We start from the raw sequence: 25,796 nt of genomic DNA, 5'->3' as shown, positions 1-25,796 counted from the left end.
AAAACATAGTTAAAGATTCATTTGAGTGATAGCATAATTTAAAAAAAAAAAATAAATAAAAAATTCTGTAGATATTGCAATGATAATATTATTATGAACTCTTTTGGCCATGATTATTGTATAGTGAAAATCTAATATTGTGCAAGCCCCAATGCAAACCCATCTGTGGTAATGACACAGTATAAAGAGCGAGAATGTCTGAGTAGGGGGTGAATGGGTCAAAGGTCAGGAGATAAGAGTCCATGTCCTGTGTGAAACCGAAAGTCAACATCAACGTTTTTTAACTCTTTATATAGTTAACATCTGGAGACATACGTGTCACATGACATATGATACGTATATCATGTGACATACTCGTTAACTTAGTTACGCATGAAGTTACTAACAAACACTGCATTCTAACCATGATCCTTCTTCTAAGCCTGACCAAGTATTTTTGTTGCCTAAACCAGAAGTTTTAGTAAAAAAAACCCTACATTTCCATGGAAGTTTATTTTGAAAAGGACACACAAGCAGATTTTGACACGGAAACTGATGCTAGAGGGGTTACTAGAGTATCATAGTTTAAAGTGTAGAGCCACTAACCTATTTAAGGCATTGGGCCTGAGAATGTGCTGAATAGGTGGTGTGAAAGTTTTGCTTACAAAGGGTCTATTCACAGAGTTAGTTGGTGAACGACTAGTTGGTAGCAAATCAGGAACATTTTTTTAATTTAATTTAATTTTTAATTTTATATACTTTATTAATCCCTGAGGGGAAATTCAATTTTTCACTCTGTTTGTCAATTACACACAGGTCCGAACACACACATGCACAAACTGGACCTATACATGCACTAAGTGGAGAGATGTCAGAGTGGGCTGCCCATGACAGGAACTCCGAGCGGTTGGGGGGTTCGGTGCCTTGCTCAGGGGCACCTCGGCAGTGCCCAGGAGGTGAACTGGCACCTCTCCAGCTACCAGTCCACGCTCCAAGTCCGGACGGGGACTTGAACAGACGACCCTCCGATTCCCAACCCAAGTCCCTATGGACTGAGCCACTGCCGCCCCAACATGCTGGTGGTGGTTAGTCAGAATTACTCTGTAAAGCTTTTTCTACTATCTCTGTAATGAGGTGTTCTCTCCCCCCTGGCATTGTGTTCTCAAGACTCAACATCACTGATCATTCCCTAAACCTCGCCCTCAAATGGGCATGTGAAATTATAGCTAAGCAACTGCTATAATGTCGAGCAGGCTTTCGGGGATTTATTTATATATGCTGCAGTGCGGGGGTAGGCAATAAGGCAAAATTGGTTTTGATACAATTCCAAGTAGTAACAGGGTCAGAACCACTAATATCAGGAGGCAATGTCAAGACTTTGTTATGGTCACAGCAGCTAATGTACTGTTATATAAGAGAAATATGTCATGATTTGTAAGGTCAATGCATCAAGAACTCAAAGAGCAAAAGTGTAAAGAATGTCCTTTTACAGTGTGTTTAAGTGCTAAAGTTAATGCTGGTCTGTGTAACTGTTGAAAATATTGATGAATGTCTCACAAAAAAAAGAAAGCCATTAAAGCCACCTGTACTTTCTGTATAACATGAATAACAGACGCTACTTTTCTTACTTAGATCCTCTTGAACTCACAACACCAAAGCACATGGCAAGCACTTAGGCTATAGAAAGATGAAAATGATTTAAAACGACAAGAGCTTGAGAAAAAGTTGAAGTTAAACAAGGGCCGGGAACAAACGCAAGACAAAAGGTTTACCTTGGAAATCAAATCAGATGAGTCAAGAGCTGTTACTAGCTTTATCAAATATAAAGCACGCAAAGAGCTCTTCACTGAAGTCTAACAAGTATTGCTTAGCCTTCCATAAAGTAAATGTTGAGCATTATGTGGCAGTGTACAGGTAATGAAATGTTTTCTACACATTTATTGTCAATAGATTTTCAAATTAAGTGATCCTAACATAAACACAAAGGAAGGTGGTATGCTTTTAAAAATGTTTAGTCTCCTTCTCTACCCAAGGATACACTTCTCTTTCTATCTCTTTTATACACACACACACACACACACACACACACACACCGTGACGCAGGCTCCAGTGGTGGTGTCACACACAGTCAGGATGGAGATATTTTGGGCCCGGTTCAACCACCTGACAGATGTCTTGGTCTTGCTGATCCACTTTACCATGGTCACGTAATGTTCCCTGTGAAAAACATTAATTCCATTCAGTTTAAATGTATTTGTTTAGCACCATATCATACAAAAACAAATCAGAGTGCTTTACATAAAAACAAAATAAAACAGCAAAGCTGTGCAAATAAATAGAGATATACAAACATGTACAAATACTGTGTGTTCGTTAAGAAAATGCCAAAGTAAAAGGGAAGATCTTTGTTGTGGTTTTAAAAGGACATAGTGTCGGAGCAGGTCTAAGACCAGCAGGCAAACTGTTCCATTCATTAGGTGCAGGCATACTGAATGCCACCAGACTTTAACCCTCTGAGACCCATATAGACCCATTTATGTCCTTTTTTTGTTTGTTTTTGGAGGGACAGGAGATCTTGACGGGGCTATAGCACATTAACACTATATGCCCCATAAAAGTGGTATACATTATCTGAAATCTGGAAACCTGGAGATTAATTTGAGATGCAGTTCAACCCTGTGTGTGTCATGTTTCTCTAGTCATACATCTGTAATAAACATTGTATTTTGGTTAGGTGCCTATTCAAACTTTTAAAGTTTAGAGTGCATAAGGACCTAGAACATTATGATGGAAGTATGTGATGGCCATTCTCATGCTCATTTATGTCTTATAATTGTTGCAGCATTTTTTGAGTTGATGCCAGATTGTTACACAGATTTAATGCTAATTGAAGCTTTTTTTTTACCACTCGAGAATTGCAAAAAAAATGTCAAAACCCTTTCAAAATACCACATGAAGACACCATGACCTTGAGGAGCATCATAGACAAATCCATGCTGTGAGCTAGAATTAAAAACTTTTGGCACTTGAAGATTGCATTTTTGGCGATTGGATAGCAAGCACCTGTTCTGAAAACTGCTAAGAAACCCACTTATTGTCAGTATACCTATGGTTGTAACATGAGGCTGTGATTATCCTAGAGATCACTATTGCTCACAGCGGCAATTCTAGGATCAGAGGTTTAGGGGTGCTGAGCACCCAGAGAGCTGCCCGGCCAGGCAAGATAAATTTCACTGTTTTGCACATTTTAACGCAATTTCATTCCCACATTTGTGAAAGAAAAGCACAACACTTTTTGGGAAAGTCTGTGACTAAACCATCAAATGTGATAAAGGTTATTTAAATGCTGAGCCACAGCAAAAGAGGAATGGATTGGAATCATAAAAGAAACATATCGTAACCCTAATTTCTGGGGGAGGATAACTCATTTTGATACAGCAGCTCCTCAACATACAGTACACATAAACAGTATGTATGTTTCTGGAGTAAACCAGCCCACTATAGTGAGTACCAAAAATACCAAAAATAAATGTATTTTTGTTGTTAAAATATTACATTTCAACCAACTACTGTATGCTTTTGACACTTTTCTAGCTTGTTAAAAAAGGACATACAGTAAAAGAAAAAATTAAAAAAATCTCTCAAATTTTAGGGGTGCTGGGATTCAATTTAGGGGTGCTTCAGCACCCCCAAAAATGGGCTAGAAATGCCTATGATTGCTCATTTCATACAGTAAGGTCAAGTTTAGAAAAAATGGTCTTAATACAATAAAATGGCTACTATGGGGACTAACATCATCGTATATGAATGAAATTAGGCTCATTGAATCCACAAGTCTCATCTTTCAGGGTATACCCAATTTTCAATTCAATACCAAGACTATTCAGGGATCCTAGTGTATAGAAATATCTAAATACAATAGACGAAGATAACCTGCATGGTTTTGCCCAAAACTGCATGGGGTTAGCATAAAGTGGGCATGTACGTAGAGAGAAGACTTGTGGGTACCCATTGAGCTCATTTTCGTTCAGATATCTTGAGGTGAGAGGTCAAGGGACCCCTGTGAAATGCTGTTTTTCCCTCAACAAAATTTAACCTAACTCTGGAGCCCTATTTAGCCCCCTTCCTGAGACACTAGAGAGAAGCCAAAGCATGTTTGGTACCACTGGATTCCTTATGTCTTCTAGTTTCATATGATACCAGTATCATCTCCCTTGCTTCAAATTCTGCCAGCTTTAGCCTCTTAAAGTCAAGAATGTCAGCTGGAATCAACACACTCTCACCCCGACCTTGTCAAATATAGAGGTTTGCTCATGGCCTTTGCACGTCAAGATTTGACGTGCAAGGTACCCTGGGTGTGTTGTTTGCTGACGTTCTGGGACACCATGTCAACTTCTGCCTGTTAAATGCATTGTTTGTTTTCAAAATACACTTCTGTTTTCACAGGAAATGTACAGTTTCCATACAGCCTCTTTCAAAATAAACGCACTACATTGGTACAACACCTTAAATTGGCATTTTCTTCCTTCGGCAACAAATGCACATGGTTACATTTAGTCAACACACGCACAGTGTTGGGATTAGGCAACAAAAGCTATGGTTGGGTTTGAAAAAAAACAAACAAAGGGTTTGGCTATACAGTCACATGAGAGAAAACACCAGCCTCCTAGGTGAAAGTCGGTGGTTGTTGGGCCCATCCACCACCCCTTCTGACCCCCCTACTTGGACTTTTTGCCCCCTGAACTTATGTTGTTGTCTGTCCGTGTTTCCCCAGATGCCGTTGGGCGCCATTACACACTGACGGTGCCCTGCCGCGTATCATGACGATGTGAAAGAACGGCTTTTTTCGTCAGTGTCTGACGTGGAATTGCAGGTATTAAATGACCTCAGAATGAGACCAGGTTGGTTTCCACTGCAACATTGTTAGGTCGGGACAACATTACAGTCTGTAATAACCGAAACCTCGGAGTAATATTTGATCAAGATTTGTCTTTTAATTCTCATTTAAAACAAACCTCACGGACTGCATTTTTTCATCTGCGTAATATTGCGAAAATTCGGCCTATCCTGACCCGAAAAGATGCAGAAAAATTGGTCCACACTTTTGTTACCTCTAGGCTGGATTACTGTAACTCTCTATTATCAGGTAGCTCTAGTAAGTCCTTAAAAACTCTCCAGCTAATTCAGAATGCAGCAGCACGTGTACTAACAGGAACTAAGAAACGTGATCATATTTCTCCTGTTTTAGCTTCTCTGCACTGGCTCCCTGTAAAATCCAGAATTGAATTTAAAATCCTACTCTTAACTTATAAAGCTCTAAATGGTCAAGCTCCGTCACATCTTAGAGAGCTGATAGTGCCATATTATCCCACCAGAACACTGCGCTCTGAGAACGCAGGGTTACTCGTGGTCCCTAAAGTCTCCAAAAGTAGATCAGGAGCTAGAGCCTTCAGCTATCAGGCTCCTCTCCTGTGGAATCATCTTCCTGTTACGGTCCGGTAGGCAGACACCGTCTCCACATTTAATACTAGACTTAAGACTTTCCTCTTTGATAAAGCTTACAGTTAGGGCTGGCTCAGGCTTGCTCTGTACCAGCCCCTAGTTAGGCTGACTTAGGCCTAGTCTGCCCCCCCCCTACCCCTACCCCCCTATAATACACCGGGCACCTTCTCTCCTTCTCTCTCTCTCTCTCTCTCTTTCTCTCTCTCTCTCTCTCATATTCTATTACTGCATCTTGCTAACTCAGCCATTTTGGATGTCACTAACTCGGCTTCTTCTCCGGAGCCTTTGTGCTCCACTGTCTCTCAGGTTAACTCATATTGCAGCGGTGCCTGGACAGCGTGACATGTGTGGTTGTGCTGCTGCCGTGGTCCTGCCAGATGCCTCCTGCTGCTGCTGCTGCTGCTGCTGCTGCCATCATTAGTCATTAGTCATACTTCTACTGTTATTATACATATATGACTATTGTCACACATGTATACTGCCAGATATTAATACATACTTTCAACATATTGTACCACAGTAGCCAGAACTATAACTATAATATTATTACTTTCAATAATGTTGTTGTAAGCTACTGTCATTACCTGCATCTCTCTCTCTCTCTCTCTCTCTCTCTCTCTCTCTCTCTCTCTCTCTCTCTCTCTGTGTCTCATTGTGTCATGTGGATTACTGTTAATTTGTTATGCTGATCTGTTCTGTACAACATCTATTGCACGTCAGTCCGTCCTGGAAGAGGGATCCCTCCTCAGTTGCTCTTCCTGAGGTTTTTACTGTTTTTTTTTCCCTGTTAAAGGGTTTTTTTTGGGGAGTTTTTCCTTATCCGCTGTGAGGGTCATAAGGACAGAGGGATGTCGTATGCTGTAAAGCCCTGTGAGGCAAATTGTGATTTGTGATATTGGGCTTTATAAATAAAATTGATTGATTGATTGATTGAATGAGTAGTGCCGCTAGCTAATGTTAACTCTCACCAGACATGGGTTGTACACAGTGCAGTACACTGAAGAGTAGAAAAGTTAACGTATAAACTGACATGTGTAATCTTCCAAAAATACCCTTGGTTTACTGGGTTTTGGGCAATAGGAAATAACAGGAAATAACATCACTGAAATGAAAGTGAGATTGTAATCGAAACAAGGACGCAGGTTACTTTCCCAGCTTCCTGGTCCTTCCAACTCTACAAAATGACTTCAGTGAGCTGTTGTTTTTCTTTTGTCAGATGTCTTCTACACAGTTTCTTTTTCTTATGATGGTACAAGAGATCTCTGTTTTATGAGGCAGAGTCGTCCAAGACTCAGCCCAGCACACATTCACAACACGTTCATTAACAGTCATGAGATTGAGTTCATACAGTGATGCAATCTGAAAATAATCCAAAGGTTATCATGAGGTTTTCTCAAATGCAGCTGCCTTGTGAAATATTTTTTAAAAATGGTTTGTGTATGTGTGTGTGGGGGGGGGGGGGGGGGGGGTTGTCTCAGCAGACCAAGGCCTGGATATATTGGTCATAGTTTGTCCTTCAGTTTTAAGCTATCCACATTGAAAGTAAAAGTTAGAGCTACTGTAACTGCAATGCAGGGGCACAGCAAGCTGCAGTGCACACGATTCCCCAATTAACTGTGCCGAGTGTCTAGCGAGCAAAAATTATCATCTGAAGTTTAAAATGTCAAAAGTATCCCTTTCAGTCGCATAGCAGCTGATGCAAAAGTTTGACAAACAAAATGCAGCTCTTCTCACCGTAGCTTGAGCGTCTCGGGAGGCATGAGCTCCAGTGTGTGCGTCGGCCCGTAAAGATTGACTACATAGAGCTTCACCGCCGGGTTGGGTTGGCCAGCCTGTGTGCAGAAACCAACAGTCCAGGCTTTAGACAAAAGCCTCACATCATCCAAAATGGCAAGTGTGACTTATGAAGTGTTGCATAATGATGAAGTGATTTGGAGTGAATAATTCATTGAGAGCATCCATTTAAAAGCCTCTTTAAACATTTTAAAACTGCACATACAGTGAGACAGTTATGCATGTGTTATTATGCAGAAGTTTTGTCTCAAACTAAACAGCAGACTGCTGATTAAACACAATGCACTGAAAAAACGCTTCACTGCAATTGTAGAATATAATTATAAACAGTGGACATTTGCATTCTGTCATTGTTCTCATTTGCTTTGTTTAAAAAACCATGGGAAACCTTCCCTCAGATGTTATAACACTGTTGGGATCAGTGTTTTGGATGTTAAATGAATTCTTGAAGTTAATTTGGCATTCTGTATAATTCTCCTTTTCACTCCACCTGCAACACCTGCCAAGGGACTCCGAATGTGAATTAGCGTTGCGCTAACTTCGGCACATTTACACTGTTTTTACTGTCGTTCATTAATGTGCATTGTCCCTTTTAAATAATAATAATAATAAAAAAACATTCTACTTTGATTTCCTGTGTTTCCTGACTTCTGCTGATGCACAAACAGAGTCCTATAGGAAGATCTACAGAGAAAACAACAGGTGCTGCTTTCAATCAAAGATGGGCAAAGCTATTGTAGCTAGCCAACTGCTTTGTGTATGATCTGTGTATGATCACTGTGGTGCGTTGCATTCTGTTCAAGTGAGGCTGCTGTCAGTGGGGACAATTGTTCCCTTTCTCTTTTACAATGTACAGTCTCCCTGTATGACTAAACCCTAGTGGATAGTGACAGACTGACACTCTGAGAAACTGTTTTTTGACTGTGTTTCTTTTAGCTTGCTGCCTTCAATCAATCTATGTTGAAAATGTGAAACAGTGTTATCATATTATTACGATGCAGTATGGAGGGAATAAGGACAATAAACAGAATATAAAATCACTCAAAATCAATCAAAATTGTTCATTCAGTAGCCTATGGTTTTGAGAATCCATTTAGTAAAGAACTGGCTTTGTTCAGGTGTATTTGTCTTTGGATTATTCTACAAATGTGTTTTGTTGAAAAACAACTGTGTACACAAAATAGTCTGAAAATGAAAACAAACAAAAAAAAACCAACCTTAACAGGCCTGTATAGTACATTAAGTAACAAGTAAAGACTTTCATCAGAAGAATTTTGTGTTTGTGTCTACCTGGCCATGGACTGCAGATGTAAACAACAGTTAAATCTGGTACAATATATTTCTTTGTATGAGTTTAACACTTTTTACATGGTCCCATGGACAAAACAAAGTCTTATGTTAAACCAAACATTTTTGAAAATATGTTAAATGCTTTATTTCTGAAAGTGAGATGAGTAAAGCAATACTTATCTTTCAGTCAGTGTCCCCTAGACTGTATACCTAATGAACATAGCTACCGTCATGTCACCCACTGGTTTGGGGACTCCAATTTTGAAGACTTGAGTCCTTCATTTTTTTTGGTGCCAGAAGTGACTGTATTTGGATGAAAGGCTGTAGCCGTGGAGGAGCGAGGGGTGGATCTGACTCCAGCAATGTCTCACAGACAGCCTTTCACTCGAGGGGCCCCACCCTTAAATATGCATAACTTTGGGCCTTGATAAAATGTTAAGTTGTCATGAAAGTTAAAATTAGTCATATAGGCCAAAAAGTTTTTTTTTGTACCATCCTGTAAACATGTTTATTTCTGTTATAAAGTTGGGCATCTTAACACTGGGGTCTATGAAGACTGACTCTTTTTTTGGAGCCAGCCTCAAGTGGCCATTAAAGGAACTGCAGTTTTTGGCACTTCCGCATTGGCTTCATTTTTCAGCATCGGAGGTTGCCTCTTAGGTTAGCCTAGCTTAACTTAAAGACTGGAGGCAGGGGAAGCAGATTCCCTGGCTGAGACTAAAACTTGGACAGTACTGCCCCCGCGCCTTTCTTGAATTTGTGTCTGGGTGGGAGGGGAGATTAAGGGGGCTGGGGATGCCTGGATGCTTTGGGCATTCAGCCAAGGGGGCACTTTGATCAAGAAGACGGGTGCCATGGATAGGCAGTTTAATGCTAGTCGTGGCCATCCCAAACTGATTGTGGCCAAGAGCAGATGGCAAAAAGCTTGCTGGTGTGTGAAACCATTACTCTGAAACACTTGAAGGGTCGCAAGTGTAGATCTGTGCTCTTAGGAGGCTGAGTGAAACAAGGAGATTAACAGCAGGTGCACTGGTGCTTTATAGTGTTTAGTTGCTAACTCCTAATTGGATGTTGAGTGCAAAGATCTGTCTTAGGGTACCAAGGCAGAGCTTCAGTGGGGTAAACTAATGTGAGTGAAGGCTGGTGCAAGGCAAAGCACGTACCACATAGAGTGATATCGATCTCACTTAATATAAATAAAGCAAACAAGCATATGTCACAAAAATTATGTGTATCCAGTGTGTAAACTGCAGTGATATTATGGCATGCTTATCTTCTAAATGTTTACCTTGGGGTATGGGTATTGCTTTCCTTTGGGGTATGCCATGCCTGTAAAGCGAGGTAAAGCCATGTTTGGCACCAGACTATCATTAAGGACCAGGAAAGCCAACCTCTCTCCATCAGGTGACCACCAGTGTGCCACATGGGTCTGAAGGATCTCCTCTGTTTGGAACAAGACACAGGATGAGATTTGTTCTTTTATCAAAATGAATCTAGCACTTTAAGTATCAAACAGCACAATTTTTGCTATCTTCTAACACAATGTAATACAACATATCATCTGCCCCAAGGCACCTAAAACTAGCTTGAAAGAGCTGTATGTGACGTTCAGAGCATCTGATTCAGAGTCTCAGACAGGTTAGTCTGCACATGGTTCTCAACACGAAGATGGCTGAACTGGCAGCTACTGTAGCAGCTGCTGGTGCTAAAGGGGAACTTCAGTATTTCTCATCCTGGACTCTATTTTACCATGTTTTTGTGTCTGAGTAACTTGTGGGAACAACGGTTTTTGAAATCGGTCCAGTATTGAGCCGTAATGTTGCAGCTTGCAGTGGCCAAATGGACTACAATGTAACCACTTGCCACAGGTGTGCCCTGTCAATTCACCTTCATTAAAAGGAGAAGTCTTGTTCTGAAATCTCACAGACTTTTATATATGATTGAAATCAGCTAAATATTCAGCCATGACTCTGAAATTTCTATTAGATAATAGTAAGCAACACACTCTTCACTCAAACAAACTCTTTCCAGCACTCTCTCCAACTGCCACTCGCTTTTCACCATTTTTATTCTGCAACCAGTCACTTCCTGTAAGATGTCAGAAAGTTAGCGAGACCTGGACACAAAACATAATGGAACAAGTGATAGGCTTTGAAAAATGTTTAATTTCTCTGCAGGGTCCTTTCTGTAAGGTTTTAAGACACTCATAATAACAATCTGAGCCTGTCAGTGGCAAAATCAAGCAATTCTAATGGACTTCAATTGAAGGGGTGTACCTGCCACAAGTGGTTACATTGTAGCCTGTTTCACAGCTGCTGGCTGCAACACATTAACTTCATACTGCACTAATGTCAAAAATTGTTGTTACCATGAATCACTTAGACACAAAAACATGGGAAAATAGGGTCTAGGTTAAAAAATACTGGAGTTTAACTCAATTAAGGGTGCTAAAACAGCAACAGTGCTGACTTAGCTAACATTGTTATTCATTGCTGTATGAGCACAGTGCAGAGCAGTGGTTAGCTGACCAGTGGGATACACACACAGGAACTCATATGCACTAACATGCCACTGTCTACCACAACACTGGACAGAGAAGCTCAGATTACAACACACACGCACACACACACACAGGTAATGTGACTAAATTCTCTGCTTAGGACTCCATCACTCAAATGGAGTAAATGCAAATAGGCCTGTTTTTTTGATGCTATATTAATGCTCTGAATGTAGCACACAGCTCCTTTAACTATGTGCATTTACATTACATGGTTGTACCACGTGGTTGGGTTTAGGCAACAACAGCACATGGTTGGGTTTGGGAAAAAAGAACAGGGTTTGGCTTTACAATCTTACGGGAAGTGACGACCGGCCTCCCAGGTGAAAGTCAGTGGTTGTTGGACTCATCCACCACCATTCCGCCTGCCTACTCTAACTTCTGCCCCCTTAACTTTTGCTCTTTTCCCGCTTCGTTTCCCCCTGACGCCGCTGGGCGCCGTTAAACAATAATGGTGGCCAGCTGCGTATCATGCTAACGTGAAAGCATGGCTTTTTACATCGGTGTCTAACATCAGCAGTTACTGACCAAGCGGTGGTTTCTGACTACTACAGCGTAGGGGTGGGAATCTCCAGGCGACTCATGATTGGATTCGATTACAATTCAGAGAGTAATGATTTGATAATGAAACGATTATTGATTCATCACAATGCATCAAATGTTTGGTTTCAACACAATTTATTTCTCTCTTCCTTTTAAAATATAGCTCACTGTATTTCTGATGATCTATAATTAAATAAACAGTTTATTTTGCTTGCATGCAGTGTGGCTCTTGTCCAGGTCCCTTTCGCCTTCAAGCTACCTCACCTTTGAACCAGGGGGTGCTAGTTGGATTGTATCCATCTGCAGATGCGCACGCTTGTCCATTGTGGGGTATACATATGGGATATACACATGCCTGCATAGGGTCCAGTGTTTGCACAGCCTATTGTAATATTCCCCTGAAACGGTATGCAGTTCACATACTATTCGATAATATGTCGCCCGCATCCTTTTTATTTTAAAAAGTTAACTGCATGGATGAATGCATGAATTCATCTGAAACCTGCACCTTATAGTCTTCTGTATGTATAAGAATAACATGAGGGGGAGGTTGAGAGCTCCGCCGCAGCCGCTGTGTTGTTATTTACGTTATGCCAGCAGAGGAGCTGCAAGCAGCCTCTCTCTTGGTTAGTTTGGGTGAAAGCCACAACACAGGGCAGGCCAGGCACAGAGGTTTTTTTTAAGGTAAAATAGACTGAGCAAAGAGTTATTTTGTTCTCCATGAAGGTGTTATAATTTGGTTAATGCTGAAGCGTGTGTTGGTTGCTGCTTGCTGTTCCTCTCATTAATGTTAGTCACTGGGTGCTGGCTTAAGTAAGTATTTACAATATCCTTCATGTTCGCCTCACAAATGAAATTATTTAGATGTTAAATTAAAACAAGCTTGCAACTGTTGTCTTTTGCAAAGATAAAGTGAAGTTTAGCTCGTCTGCACTAGAGACTGTCCGGGTGCTACATTGACGCAGTTGAGTTCCGCCTCTTTTGTTCCACCAACATCATATCATGAACAAACATTTTCATAATCGATTATTGACGTTTGTGAATCGATGCCGGATCATTCCATCCGCATCACGATGCATCTAAGAATAGATTTTCCCCCATCCCTACTTCAGAGTGACACTGGGTTAGATTTTCCAGCAAAGAAAGTGACATGAAAAGAGGCTGTTTATTACAGACATCACTGCTTTTCCAGCAAAGATTGTGCCCGCAAAACCTGATGTTTTAAGCCAAAACATGATCTTTTCCTTACCATAACCAAATGTTGTTGTTTTTTTGTTGTTGTTGTTGTTGTTGTTGTTGTTGTTTTGCTTAAAACCAATCACCTGTTAACCACAGCATTATTGAAACATAAAGGTTTAACATATACGCTACACAATAACGTGCAAATGTAATGTATCCATGGCTTGCAGAAACAGACAAAGCCATATTCAGCTGATGATACTGATCTGTGTCCCTTTGGTAATAATATTGGTTATGATTTATTTCACATTGACTTTAAGTGACAATAAATGTTTAAATTTATTCTGAAATTTAATAGAAAGTGTAGTCTCATGTAGTCCTAAACAATCACGTCATACACAAACACATTATTTAAACAGACAGAACCAAACACACTGAAGGGAATAAAAACATCTAATACGACAAAAGAGGTATTAAATAAAGTTCTAATTTTGGGGTTAACCATCACTAATTGCTACATTATTACACTTCACATATATCATTAAGAATAAAGAGGGGAAAAGGACAAAACAACAGAGCAGTTATTGCGGTCTCTTGCCTTTTTTTTTTTTTTTTTTTTTTTTTTTTACAAGATTTACATAATCATCTTTTCTCCTGAGAGACTGGCCAACGTAGCTAAGTGCATGCAGTCTGTGTTTACCTAAGGCACATAAAACGAGAGATATCTGCACTAGAACAAACATTATGAATATTTAATGACTGTCTTTTATTAGGTAATGTTTCTCAACACAGGCATTTACAGTTTAATGAGACAGTCTGCCAACGCTGTGAAAATTAAGTAAGATAGTATCATCTGTACCGTCGCAATGTTTAAAAGCCACTGTGGCAATGCAGCTTCTCAACATGTCATTATGTGACACAGTTCCTGTTTGGAGAAACCGTGCCAGAGAATCTCAATGACCAACAGCTACCAGGAAAACATCTTATCTGCACACTTTGACTAGTTTTACCCTTAGACTGAAAAAAACAAGCTGATATGTACCTTCATAGAGCCAGTCAGCGATCCCATTGAAGATGATCCCTTCTTTCCCTGAGGATGTTAGCCTAAGGGAGTTACTCTTGACGTCTGATTGGTAGTAGATGTTATTCTCAAATATGTAGATCTGTAGAGAGTAAGCACACCACTTAAATGTTGCATTGTATGGTAAGGAATAGAGGTATGTTGCAAGACAGGAAGAATAGTGCATGGCTGCAACATTTTCAAGTATGTGCAAGATTTCAGGCTTCACAACTTCAGCACACATCCACTGGATTAACAATTGTTCTACTGAATTTAAACAGTATCTGCTCAAGCATCCAAACTATTATTTTAGGATTACAGATGCAAGGCAGTGTTGTTAAGGCATCAAGTGATTAACTCTAATGTACTGTAACATGTATTTGTGAAAGTAAACCTGTTACTCCTCATCCCAGTCACCGGGAAAAAATGTTGGCACTGTTTGTCTCTTCAAACCATTAATACATTACATTTGCATGTTTCATATATATCATATCAATGTTTAAAAACTGGCATAGTATATGAGCTGACTTTGTCCTTAGTAGGTGGAGGGGTTGGTAGATGATATGACATCTAGGCAAGATACCTGCTGAGCTACAGACCACTGTTTGAGACCAACAGTCATCACTGTATTTGTATCACCAGGGACAGTGCCACAAAAAGTGGTTGATTTTTTAATGAGACATCACTGCATTTCCTGGATAGGGGAAGAGTGGAACCAAAAATGGGTATTTTAAGCCAAAACATGATATTTTCCTAACCATAACCAAATGATTTTTGTGCCTAACTTAACCCCATGCAGGCTGTTCTTGTGCACTCTTTGTACGTTTTCCTATTAAGTAATACAGCAAAATCTGTACATATCCCATATAATGATGAGCCAGTAATAACTGCATAACCTATGTATTTTGAAAAGCTGTAATCATGTGGTCCATGCACTGATGGGAGTAAAGAAGGAAGTGGGCCCAAGCAGTCCAGTGAGGTGGTAGGTTAGGGTGGTGGATGGGTCACAGAGCATAGGACTTTTCCCAAGAGACCAGTGTTCAGAACTGTGTGAACTATGAGTCATTTTAAGGTACATCCTCACTTTGTTTCTTCTGCTAATCCTAACCACAGTCACTTTACCTGCCTAAACCTATTTAGGCAGGTACCTGTTAGGTAAGGTCTCTCTCTATTGCATAACTGGCATAAAAGGACGTAACATCAGCCATGGGGCGCTAATTTGTAGTATATCATACAAAATGTTGTTGTATTTTTGTAGGATATTGTACTAACTGTTGTATGAGGCTACACTGTGTACTTTAGCCGCATGTCATCATTTAACCGCTGGCTGTCCAGGTGGTGTCCAGCAAACGATGTGGGTTTTGTTAATAATTGGCAAACTTTCTGGGGAAATCCTGGTCTTATTAGGAGAGACGGCATTCACCCCACTTTGGATGGAGCTGCTCTCATTTCTAGGAACCTGGCAAATTTTATTAGTAATTTAAATCCCTGACAACCCAGAGTTGAGACCAGGACAGAGAGTTGCAGTCCTAAACGCCTCTCTGAGCTTCTAGTTCAGTTACCCAGCCATAGTTTTCATAGTTTTATACAAACGGTGTCTGTCCCCCGACCACCTAAATTATTTAAATCTAAAATTAAACAAAGAGGAGTTGTGCATAACAACCTCATAAAAATTAAAACCTCTACTGTGACAGAAAGACAAAACAGGAGAATTAAATGCGGACTGTTAAATATCAGGTCTCTATCGTCTAAAGCAGTGTTAGTAAACGAATTAATATCAGATAATCATATTGATTTACTCAGTCTCACTGAAACCTGGCTGTGTCAAGATGAATATGTTAGTCTAAATGAGTCCACTCCTCCCAGTCATAATAATACCCACATTCCTCGAGGCAGCGGCCGAGGAGGGGGAGTTGCAGCCATTTTTAACTCTAGTCTGTTAATCAGCCCTAAACCTAAACTAGATTATAATTCATTTGAAAGCCTCGTTCTTAGTCTTTTACATCCGACCTGGAAAACCTCGCAGCCACTTTTATTTGTTATAGTGTACCGTGTTCCTGGCCCATATTCTGAATTTGTATCTGAATTCTCAGAGTTTTTATCCAGTTTAGTTCTTAAATCAGATAAAGTTATTATTGTAGGCGATTTTAACATTCATGTCGACATTGATAATGACTCCCTGGCTACCGCGTTTATCTCATTAATAGACTCCATTGGCTTCAGTCAGGGTGTACATGAACCCACTCACTGTTTTAACCATACCCTCGATCTAGTTCTGACGTATGGAATTGAAATTGATAACCTAAAAGTCTTTCCACAGAATCCCTCGCTATCGGATCATTATCTGATTACTTTTGATTTCTTTTTACTCGATTACACGCCACTCAGCAACAGTTACTATACTAGATGTTTATCAGATAGTGCTGTCGCAAAATTTAAGGAAAAGATTACTTCGTCGTTAAATTCAATACCAATACCTTCAGTAACAGAGGTTTCCCGTGCCGACTTTAACCTCTCCCAAATTGATCATTTTGTTGATAGCGCCATAGGCTCGCTGCGAACAACGCTCGACTCTGTAGCTCCTCTTAAAAAGAAGTTAACAAAGCAAAGAAAGTTCGCTCCTTGGTATAACTCTCAAACCCGTAGGTTAAAACAAATATCACGAAAATTTGAAAGGAATTGGCGATTAACCAAACTGGAAGAATCTCGTTTAATCTGGACAGACAGTCTCAAAACTTATAAGAGGGGCCTCCGCAATGCCAGAGCAAACTATTACTCAGCATTAATAGAAGAAAACAAGAACAACCCCAGGTTTCTTTTCAGCACTGTAGCCAGGCTGACTGAGAGTCAAAGCTCTATTGAGCCTTGTATTCCTTTAGCCCTTAGCAGTAATGATTTTATGAGCTTTTTTAATGACAAAATTCTAACTATTAGAGGCAAAATTCATGACCTCCTGCCCTCAGATGGTAGGCCTACCTATCTAACCTCAAACACAGCTGTAGAATCTAATATATATTTAGATTGCTTCTCCCCAATTTCTCTTCAAGAATTGACCGCAGTGATTTCTTCATCTAAATCATCAACGTGTCTCTTAGACCCCATCCCAACTAGGCTACTTAAGGAGGTCTTTCCTTTAGTTAACACTCATATATTAGATATGATCAATATATCTTTATTAACAGGCTATGTACCACAGTCTTTTAAGGTAGCTGTAATTAAACCTCTCCTAAAAAAGCCCACCCTGGATCCAGAGGTGTTAGCCAACTATAGACCAATATCTAATCTTCCCTTTATGTCAAAGATCCTTGAGAAAGTAGTCGCAGACCAGCTGTGTGATTTTCTCCAGGATAATAATTTATTTGAGGAATTTCAGTCAGGATTTAGAGTGCATCATAGCACTGAGACAGCTCTAGTTAAAATTACAAATGACCTTCTGATTGCTTCAGACAAAGGACTCGTCTCTGTTCTTGTTTTATTAGATCTTAGTGCGGTGTTTGACACAATTGACCATCAAATTCTACTGCAGAGACTGGATCACTTAATTGGCCTAAAAGGTTCTGCACTAAGCTGGTTTAAATCTTATTTATCTGATCGTTTTCAATTTGTTGACGTTCGTAATGAATCATCCTTACGTACCAAAGTTTGTTTTGGAGTTCTGCAAGGTTCTGTGCTCGGACCAATCCTATTTACTCTATATATGCTTCCTTTAGGTAACATCATTAGAAATCACTCTATAAATTTCCATTGTTATGCGGATGATACACAGCTGTATTTATCGATGAAGCCAGAAGAAAGTAATCAATTAACTAAACTCCATAACTGCCTTAAAGACATAAAAAATTGGATGAGCACCAATTTCCTGATGTTAAATTCAGACAAAACTGAAGTTATTGTTCTTGGCCCCAAACAACGCAGAGACTCTTTATCTGATGACATAGTTTCTCTAGATGGCATTGCTCTGGCCTCTACCACTACCGTAAGAAACCTCGGAGTAATATTTGATCAAGATTTGTCTTTTAATTCTCATTTAAAGCACACCTCACGGACTGCATTTTTTCATCTGCGTAATATTGCGAAAATTAGGCCTATCCTGACCCGAAAAGACGCAGAAAAATTGGTCCACGCTTTTGTTACCTCAAGGCTGGATTACTGTAACTCTCTATTATCAGGTAGCTCTAGTAAGTCCTGAAAAACTCTCCAGCTAATTCAGAATGCAGCAGCACGTGTACTAACAGGAACTAAGAAACGTGATCATATTTCTCCTGTTTTAGCTTCTCTGCACTGGCTCCCTGTAAAATCCAGAATTGAATTTAAAATCCTACTCTTAACTTATAAAGCTCTAAATGGTCAAGCTCCGTCATATCTTAGAGAGCTGATAGTGCCATATTATCCCACCAGAACACTGCGCTCTGAGAACGCAGGGTTACTCGTGGTTCCTAAAGTCTCCAAAAGTAGATCAGGAGCCAGAGCCTTCAGCTATCAGGCTCCTCTCCTGTGGAATCATCTTCCTGTTACGGTCTGGGAGGCAGACACCATCTCCACATTTAAGACTAGACTTAAGACTTTCCTCTTTGATAAAGCTTACAGTTAGGGCTGGCTCAGGCTTGCTCTGTACCAGCCCCTAGTTAGGCTGACTTAGGCCTAGTCTGCCGGAGGACCCCCTATAATACACCGGGCTCCCTCTCTCTCCCTCTCTCTCTCTCTCTCTCTCTCTCTCTCTCTCTCTCATCCTATTACTGCATCTTGCTAACTCGGCCATTCTGGATGTCACTAACTCGGCTTCTTCTCCGGAGCCTTTGTGCTCCACTGTCTCTCAGATTAACTCATATCGCAGCGGTGCCTGGACAGCGTGACGTGTGTGGTTGTGCTGCTGCCGTGGTCCTGCCAGATGCCTCCTGCTGCTGCTGCCATCATTAGTCATTAGTCATAGTCACTCTCTCTCTGTCTCTCTTTCTGTGTCATTGTGTCATATGGATTACTGTTAATTTATTATGCTGATCTGTTCTGTACGACATCTATTGCACGTCTGTCCGTCCTGGAAGAGGGATCCCTCCTCAGTTGCTCTTCCTGAGGTTTCTACCGTTTTTTTCCCCTGTTAAAGGGGGTTTTTTTTGGGGGAGTTTTTCCTTATCCGCTGTGAGGGTCTTAAGGACAGAGGGATGTCGTATGCTGTAAAGCCCTGTGAGGCAAATTGTGATTTGTGATATTGGGCTTTATAAATAAAATTGATTGATTGATTGACTGTGTATAGCTCCAGCAAATGTGTTAAACTTAACTGTTTGTTATTTCATATAGAAAGAGAATGCTTTATTCCTTTGACCAACAGGGCTCTCATTTATTTTACTGGATTTAAGAACATGTGCATGCTTCCAGGGGCTGTCTGTCTCAACAAAAGGACTTTATTTACTCTAGAAGTAAATTAAAGGACCACAAAGTTATCAGCTTATACTGTTATTTGTTTATTATCTGTGTTATTAAGCCTATAAAAAATAGATGAAATTTAAATAAATAAATATGAAATATAATAATAATAATAATAAGAAGAAGAAGAAGAAGAAGAAGAATATTGCTGAACTTAGCTGACAAATGTCACAAAATACAAATCCAACTTGTCAAACAAACATCTGTCAACATACACAGACCAAAGTCTGTCTAAGAAACATAATCTTTCATTTCCCTTCCCAAAAAAGTAGAAGTCTGTGGCCTTATGTGATCTTATGGCCGGTATACACTGTGCGACTTTGAGCTGTCCCAAACGAAAGATGGCCATCGTGGGAGAAATGTGGTGATATCTTTGGTCGTGGCTCTAAAACGGTGGTCTTACGTCGCACTGTGAGACAGGTTCAAGGACGGCCGTTGTCAACGTCTTGCGACCAAAGATAACCTGAGATAAAATACTGACAGCGTCAGAAATTTAGGATGACTCTCTCACAGTGTGACAGCTGCTACGACCTACGTCTACTAATCAACCAATAGAAATGCAGCACGAAATGACAAAATGGTCACTGCGAAACCCAAACAAATGATCGCTTGCCATGGAGGTAAAACATACAAAAAGAAGTTTGTGGAACTCCCAGAAAGAGGAAAGTTTGGTGGAGCTGTGGCAACAGAAACCTTGTTTATTTGATGTTTCCTCCAGCTGCTATCATGACTGCGAGAAAAAAGATGCTACATGGAAGGAAATTGCGGAGGAACTGCAACTTCCAGGTGAACACGCTACCTATGGTGGCGCAGATAGATGACGTACGCTGATGCGGTGCACGCTGATGACGTTGCATACTGACGTACGTCGTAACCTGCGATTCAGTATTAAACGGCCATCGTACAATCTGCACACATCAAACTTGACGTCTTACCAAACTTTATTAGATCCACATCTCACAGTGTGTCATGCAATGGTCTTATAAGATTGCTAAAATCGCACAGTGTATAGAGGGCATGGCATTAAAATTCATGAGCAAAGGCTCTCTCCGCGCACTGACACACCTCACAGTCAGCAGTGTCTTCTGCTGTCTGGCTGCAAGGCATCCAGATATCAGTCCAGAAGGCAGTGTTTGCATGTGCTAAAAGGTTCAGAGAAATGATTATCTAACAGCAGACTGCAGGAACAAAGTTCTGTTCTAAAATGGGAGGGCTCATTACTACAACTGTGGGGTGAGTATAATCAGCCATTTGAGGTTTTATTGCTGCGGGTTTGATTGAATTATAGAAGTGTTTTAGAGATCTGGGCCTGAGAAATGGGAAATTCAGATCCATTTTTTTTTTTCATGTTTCCACCACAGAGACAGCTATTGAGATTTATTTCATTCCCTCTAGATGACATTGCTTTAAGTCAAAACAAACCAGACTTCAGACAAACTTCAGAAAAAAAATGTAAATGGAAAGAGGTTTCTTTCCCGCTAAATACATAGTGTTCAAATATTAGAAGCCCTCTCATCACTCCAAATGTAGCATGATCTCAAAGCCCTGACCTTTACCTGCAAGGATAAAGCTGGCAAAGTGAGATTTTCAGCTTTTACCAGTTAACTGGTTAAATTTTAAGAAAAAAAAAAACAAAACAAAAAACAGACAAATATAAGAGGCCCTTCCTTTTAGGACAGCGCTCCTTTGACTTTGTGAGCATTAGTGCTGCATTTCGAAGCACTATCTAATTAGAGGTGGTGAAATTTAATATTTTGTGACTTAAATGTTTCACCTATTATTTTATTTTTTGTTGGCTTTGCTGACAAGACAGCTGGCAAGCTGCTTTAACATGTGGAAACATGCCTACTGCCCAACTTCTAGTCTCCACTGGTTTCTTGGTTGCTCTGCAGTTTGCAACACCTGGTTTCAGGTGGGAACTAACATCAGCTAGCTAGCAACGGTGCTCATTCAGCGATTACAGCTGTTAATGGCGTTCTGGTGGCAGAACCCGTTGTTGCAGAAGCATTTTGCCCACCCTCTGGTTTCTCCCTAGGTCACCCCTGTGAGTAAGCAGCTTCATTTTGAACAGTAAAAGCCTTTTAGCACTGTTCACAATGTTGGCAACGCTAGCTGTGCTGACACCACTAACAGTGCTAACAGAGCCAACAGTGATAATGATGTTATGACTCAAAAATGAGCCGCTTACTCACCAGGGATAGCTAGGGGGGAGACTGGAGTGTGGGTGCAATGTTTCCACAGCAACGCTGTTGGGTCAGGACTGCATTACAAGCAGTGATGGCCAAATGGCTCACCAGACCATGGTGGTGCACAGTGCAGTAAACTGAAGAGTGGCAAAATGAACCTACAGACCGATGGGTGTAACAGTTAATTATTTTGGTGGTTAACCGACAGTTAACACTAGCAGCTACAAAACACCCACATTTGGAGCCTAAAAAGCCACTGGAAACACAGCAATGACTCACTAAATCACAACTGGTTTTGTTGTTTGTTTGTCTGCAGTGATCTGCAACTTGGCAACTGTCTCATCTAGGTGTCACACCATTCACCATCCTTTGCCACCTCCCGATGTCAAAGTCAGCTCAGGTACATGATGATGATGTGATACATGAAATGTACAAATGTAAAGTGTTGCAGTAATGGTTTGCAGAAACCTAAAATGCCAACATTTGCTCCTGGAGACTGGGCTGCATATTAGCTCCAACTGATCTTGCATATTTTCACAGAATGAGGACTGTGGATTTTGTGTCTCATCTCTTACACTGGAGTAACTCTGAGAATGGATCACTTCACTGTCAGTATGAAATTATCACAGCAATCAACTTATGTGCTTTTAAAGCCCATTATAGTATTGTTTAAAGCTACATACATTTATTTTTTTTTTAGATGAAAATGGATCAAATGATTTTGTACAATGTGAAAGGGGTCACTCATAGATGAACCCTTATCATGGGCGCTGCAGCTCCCTACAGCTTTACAGAGTGTCTTAGCATCATTGAACTCATTGGCTTTACCATCTGATTCTGTTTCCGTACAGTGTCAACACACTCATCAACCTTGTTTCCAGGAGCAGCAGGCAGCTTTTTTCAGTGAAAGAGCTGTGACACACTGACTGACACACTACCTGCCCAGCACCAAACAACATAGGCTGACCAAACGTCCTCTTTTGCCCGGACATGTCCACTTTTCACATCCCATCCGGGGCGTCCGGGGGGATTATATAAACTGATGATAATGTCCGGGTTTCCATGTGTTTGTGTGTGTGTGTGTGTTTGAGTGCGGCACAGGCAGCATATTTCTGTCCGAACCCGAACCGAGCCCGACATTATTTATAACCAAGGCACTGAGTTTGTGTCACAAAGTTGTTACGGTTACAGGCTATTTAACAGGCCGGACGTGCGCCGTGGGTGCTCAGCTGCGGAGAGGGAGACCTCTGTGTTTGAGACGGGAGCGGGAGGCGCGAGGTCCGACGCTTCTAGCAAGAGGAGAGGGAGAAATAAAACAAAATAAGATAAAATAGGAAAAACCTGTCTCCCTCTTTTATTTAATTTTCAGCGTTTAATCAAGGCAGAGGCTGGCGGCTGGAGGTCCGAGACTTCCAGCGAGGAGAGAGGTAGAAACAAACAGCCAATGTGTGTGTGTGTGTGTGTTATGTTCAGGTGTTGTCATGTAAATAACAGTGCCCAAGCAATAAACAGGACAGACAGTAGGATTTTATTTATTTTTACACTATATTTTCACTGAAAGCTGACCGAATCCGACCCGAGCCCGAATACAATTTATAGCTACTTTTCTGACCAAACCCGGCCCAACCCGTCGGGTACCGTCGGGCTCGGATCGCCACACTCTAGTGTGTGTATGTGTCTCCTATTGGGGCCTATCTGAATTTCTGTCTTTGAGAGATATTATTTTGTAATATAACTGAATTTTCTATCCATACATATAAATTTTAAATATATTAAAATTATAAGGCATCTTTGAGTAAACTGCGAGTGTCCTCTTTTTCGGAAATCAAAATATGGTCACCCTAAAACAGCACAGAGCCAAAGTCAGTGACTACCTGGTGAACACAGTGGAGCATTGTGGAGCCAGCTATTTTCCTCAGGAGTTGGTGGAGACCAAAAAAGAGCTAAAAATGAATACTGGATCTACATTTGTTGAATGGACAGAAACATGATGCAAAGTGAAAGCTAATGTTGCCCATCTGTTGGATGTGTAAATTAAGACTGTCCTTTACAGTCATATTCTGGATACTTCTAATGAAGTTATATTGTTAAAAGTGTAAATAGGAGTTCCAAAATATTGATACTGTAGAACATCTGTATAATACTGCTGCATTCACATGCTCCTTGGATATTCCCATTTCCAGAGTTGGGGAAGTTATTCTTCCAACTTTAGTGTGTTCATGAGCTTTTAAATCATAATGTGGAGGCAACATGGACAAAGAAGGTGTGTTGTATTTTATTGCTCAGAGCATCAAACTACCCAGTGAAGACTGATGTTGCTATACAAGTATAGCTTTATATTACAAATTAATTTTGTCCTAAACTTGACGCTGCACTACACCACACCACACTCCTAAAACCACTTCTAAAATATTGCTTTAAATAGTGCTTTACCTTTTTTATCAGTATTAATGCTTATGCATAACTTTTCTAACTAATGTAGGATGCTTGACATGGACAGTTACATGGACGGTTAAAACCTAACACCATATTACAAATTACATGTCAAAAAAGTAATATGCAATATGTAAATTAATAAAAACTTCTGTAACATCAACCGGACATTTGGGCTACTTTTGTCAGCCATGTTTTGCAGAATAAATCAACTTATGTAACAACAGTTTTGCAAACTTTCTGATTTGTTGTTCCTACATGAGGGGCATTCCATGTGTATTTCCTGGTGGGGAACTAATTTTTCTGACTATTCCGGGACCACATGAATGCAGGGTACCTCTAACTACATGTTAATGTAAATATAGGTGCATTAAAAAGATAAAAGTAGTTACTCATGACTGAAATTTTAATTTACATTAGAGCTTTATAATTTACATCAGACCAATAAAAGTTTTTAAAATTCTTAGCTTCTGATTCCTGCACTTTGTGTGAAAAATGGTGCTCCTGCTCAGTCATAAATCAGTGAAGTTTGAGAATACAAACATAAAACACATATTTTTCATTTCAGTGTGATTTACACTCTTCAATATCTCTGACACCATTACCCCCATCACAATTAAACATCCATATACAGTCAGGTCCATAATTATTTGGACAATGATACAGTTGTCGTCATTTTGGCTCTGTACACCACCACAATGGGTTTTAAATGAAACAATGAATACCTGCTTAAAGTGCAGACTCTCAGCTTTCATTTAAGGCTTTTTTCAAAAATGTAGTATGAACCGTGTAGGAATTACAACCATTTCTTCACACAGTCCCCCGACTTTAAGGGCTCATAAGTATTTGGACAAACTAACATAATCATCAATTAAACAGTCAGTTTTAATACTTGGTTGCAAATCCTTTACAGTCAATGACTGCCTCAAGTGTTGGACACATAGGCATCATCAGATGCTGGGTTTCTTCCCTGGTGATGCTCTGCCAGCCCTTTACTGCAGCCGTCTGCACTTCCTGCTTGTGTTTTGGGTGTTTTGCCCTCAGTTTTGGCTTCAGCAAGAGAAACGCATGCTCAGTTGGATTCAGGTCAGATGATATGACTTGGCCATTGCAGAACATTCCACTTCTTTGCCTTAAAAATGTCTTTGGTTGCTTTTGCAATATGCTTCAGGTCATTGTCCATCTGCACTGTGAAGCATCGTCCAATGAGTTTTGAAACATTTAATTGAATCTGAGCAGATAATGGTGCCCCAAACACTTCAGCTTTCATCCTGCTGCTCTTGTAAGCAAGACAAGACTTCACTAGAATAAATACAGAGGGTTTATCACAAGATGCAAACCATTGGTTAGCCTTAAAAATGGAAGGCCAGATTAGAGTTTGTCAAAAACCATCTAAAAAGCCTGTACAGTTGTGGAACAGCATACTATGGACAGATAAAACAAAGATCAACTACCAGAATGATGGGAAGACAAGAAAAGGAAGAAGGGAAGGAACTGCTCATGATCCAAAGCACACCACCTCATCAGTGAAGCATGGTGGAGGTACTGTTATGTCATGGCCATGTATGGCTGCCAGTAGAACTGGTTCTCTTGTATTTATTGATGATGTGACTGCTGACAAGAGCAGCAGGATGAAAGCTGAAGTGTTTGGGGCTACATTATCTGCTCAGATTCAACCAAATGCTTCAAAACTCATTGGACGATGCTTCACAGTGCAGTTGGACAATGACCTGAAGCATACTGCAAAAGCAACCAAAGACATTTTTAAGGCAAAGAAGTGGAATGTTCTGCAATGGTCAAGTCATATCATCTGACCTGAATCCAATTGAGCATGCGTTTCTCTTGCTGAAGC

At 40.4% G+C, this 25,796-nt stretch overlaps 1 protein-coding gene across 2 annotated transcripts in view; it reads right to left on the bottom strand.

Annotated features, from left to right (window-relative positions):
* The window catches only part of dpp10 (dipeptidyl peptidase like 10), a 336,082-nt gene that overhangs the window by 28,754 nt on the left and 281,532 nt on the right, over positions 1-25,796 (bottom strand). For both annotated transcript variants that reach the window (XM_033617236.2, XM_033617237.2), the window contains exons 8-11: positions 13,887-14,007; positions 9,854-10,008; positions 7,216-7,313; positions 2,073-2,196 (exon numbers count right to left, since the gene is read on the bottom strand). In XM_033617236.2, the coding sequence (XP_033473127.2) occupies positions 2,073-2,196; positions 7,216-7,313; positions 9,854-10,008; positions 13,887-14,007 (498 nt within the window). The remainder of the gene's footprint in view (positions 1-2,072; positions 2,197-7,215; positions 7,314-9,853; positions 10,009-13,886; positions 14,008-25,796) is intronic.

Source organism: Epinephelus lanceolatus, chromosome 14 (assembly GCF_041903045.1).
Source record: "Epinephelus lanceolatus isolate andai-2023 chromosome 14, ASM4190304v1, whole genome shotgun sequence".
NCBI classification, from domain to species: Eukaryota; Metazoa; Chordata; class Actinopteri; order Perciformes; family Serranidae; genus Epinephelus; species Epinephelus lanceolatus.
This window is presented reverse-complemented; position numbering and strand designations above follow the sequence as displayed.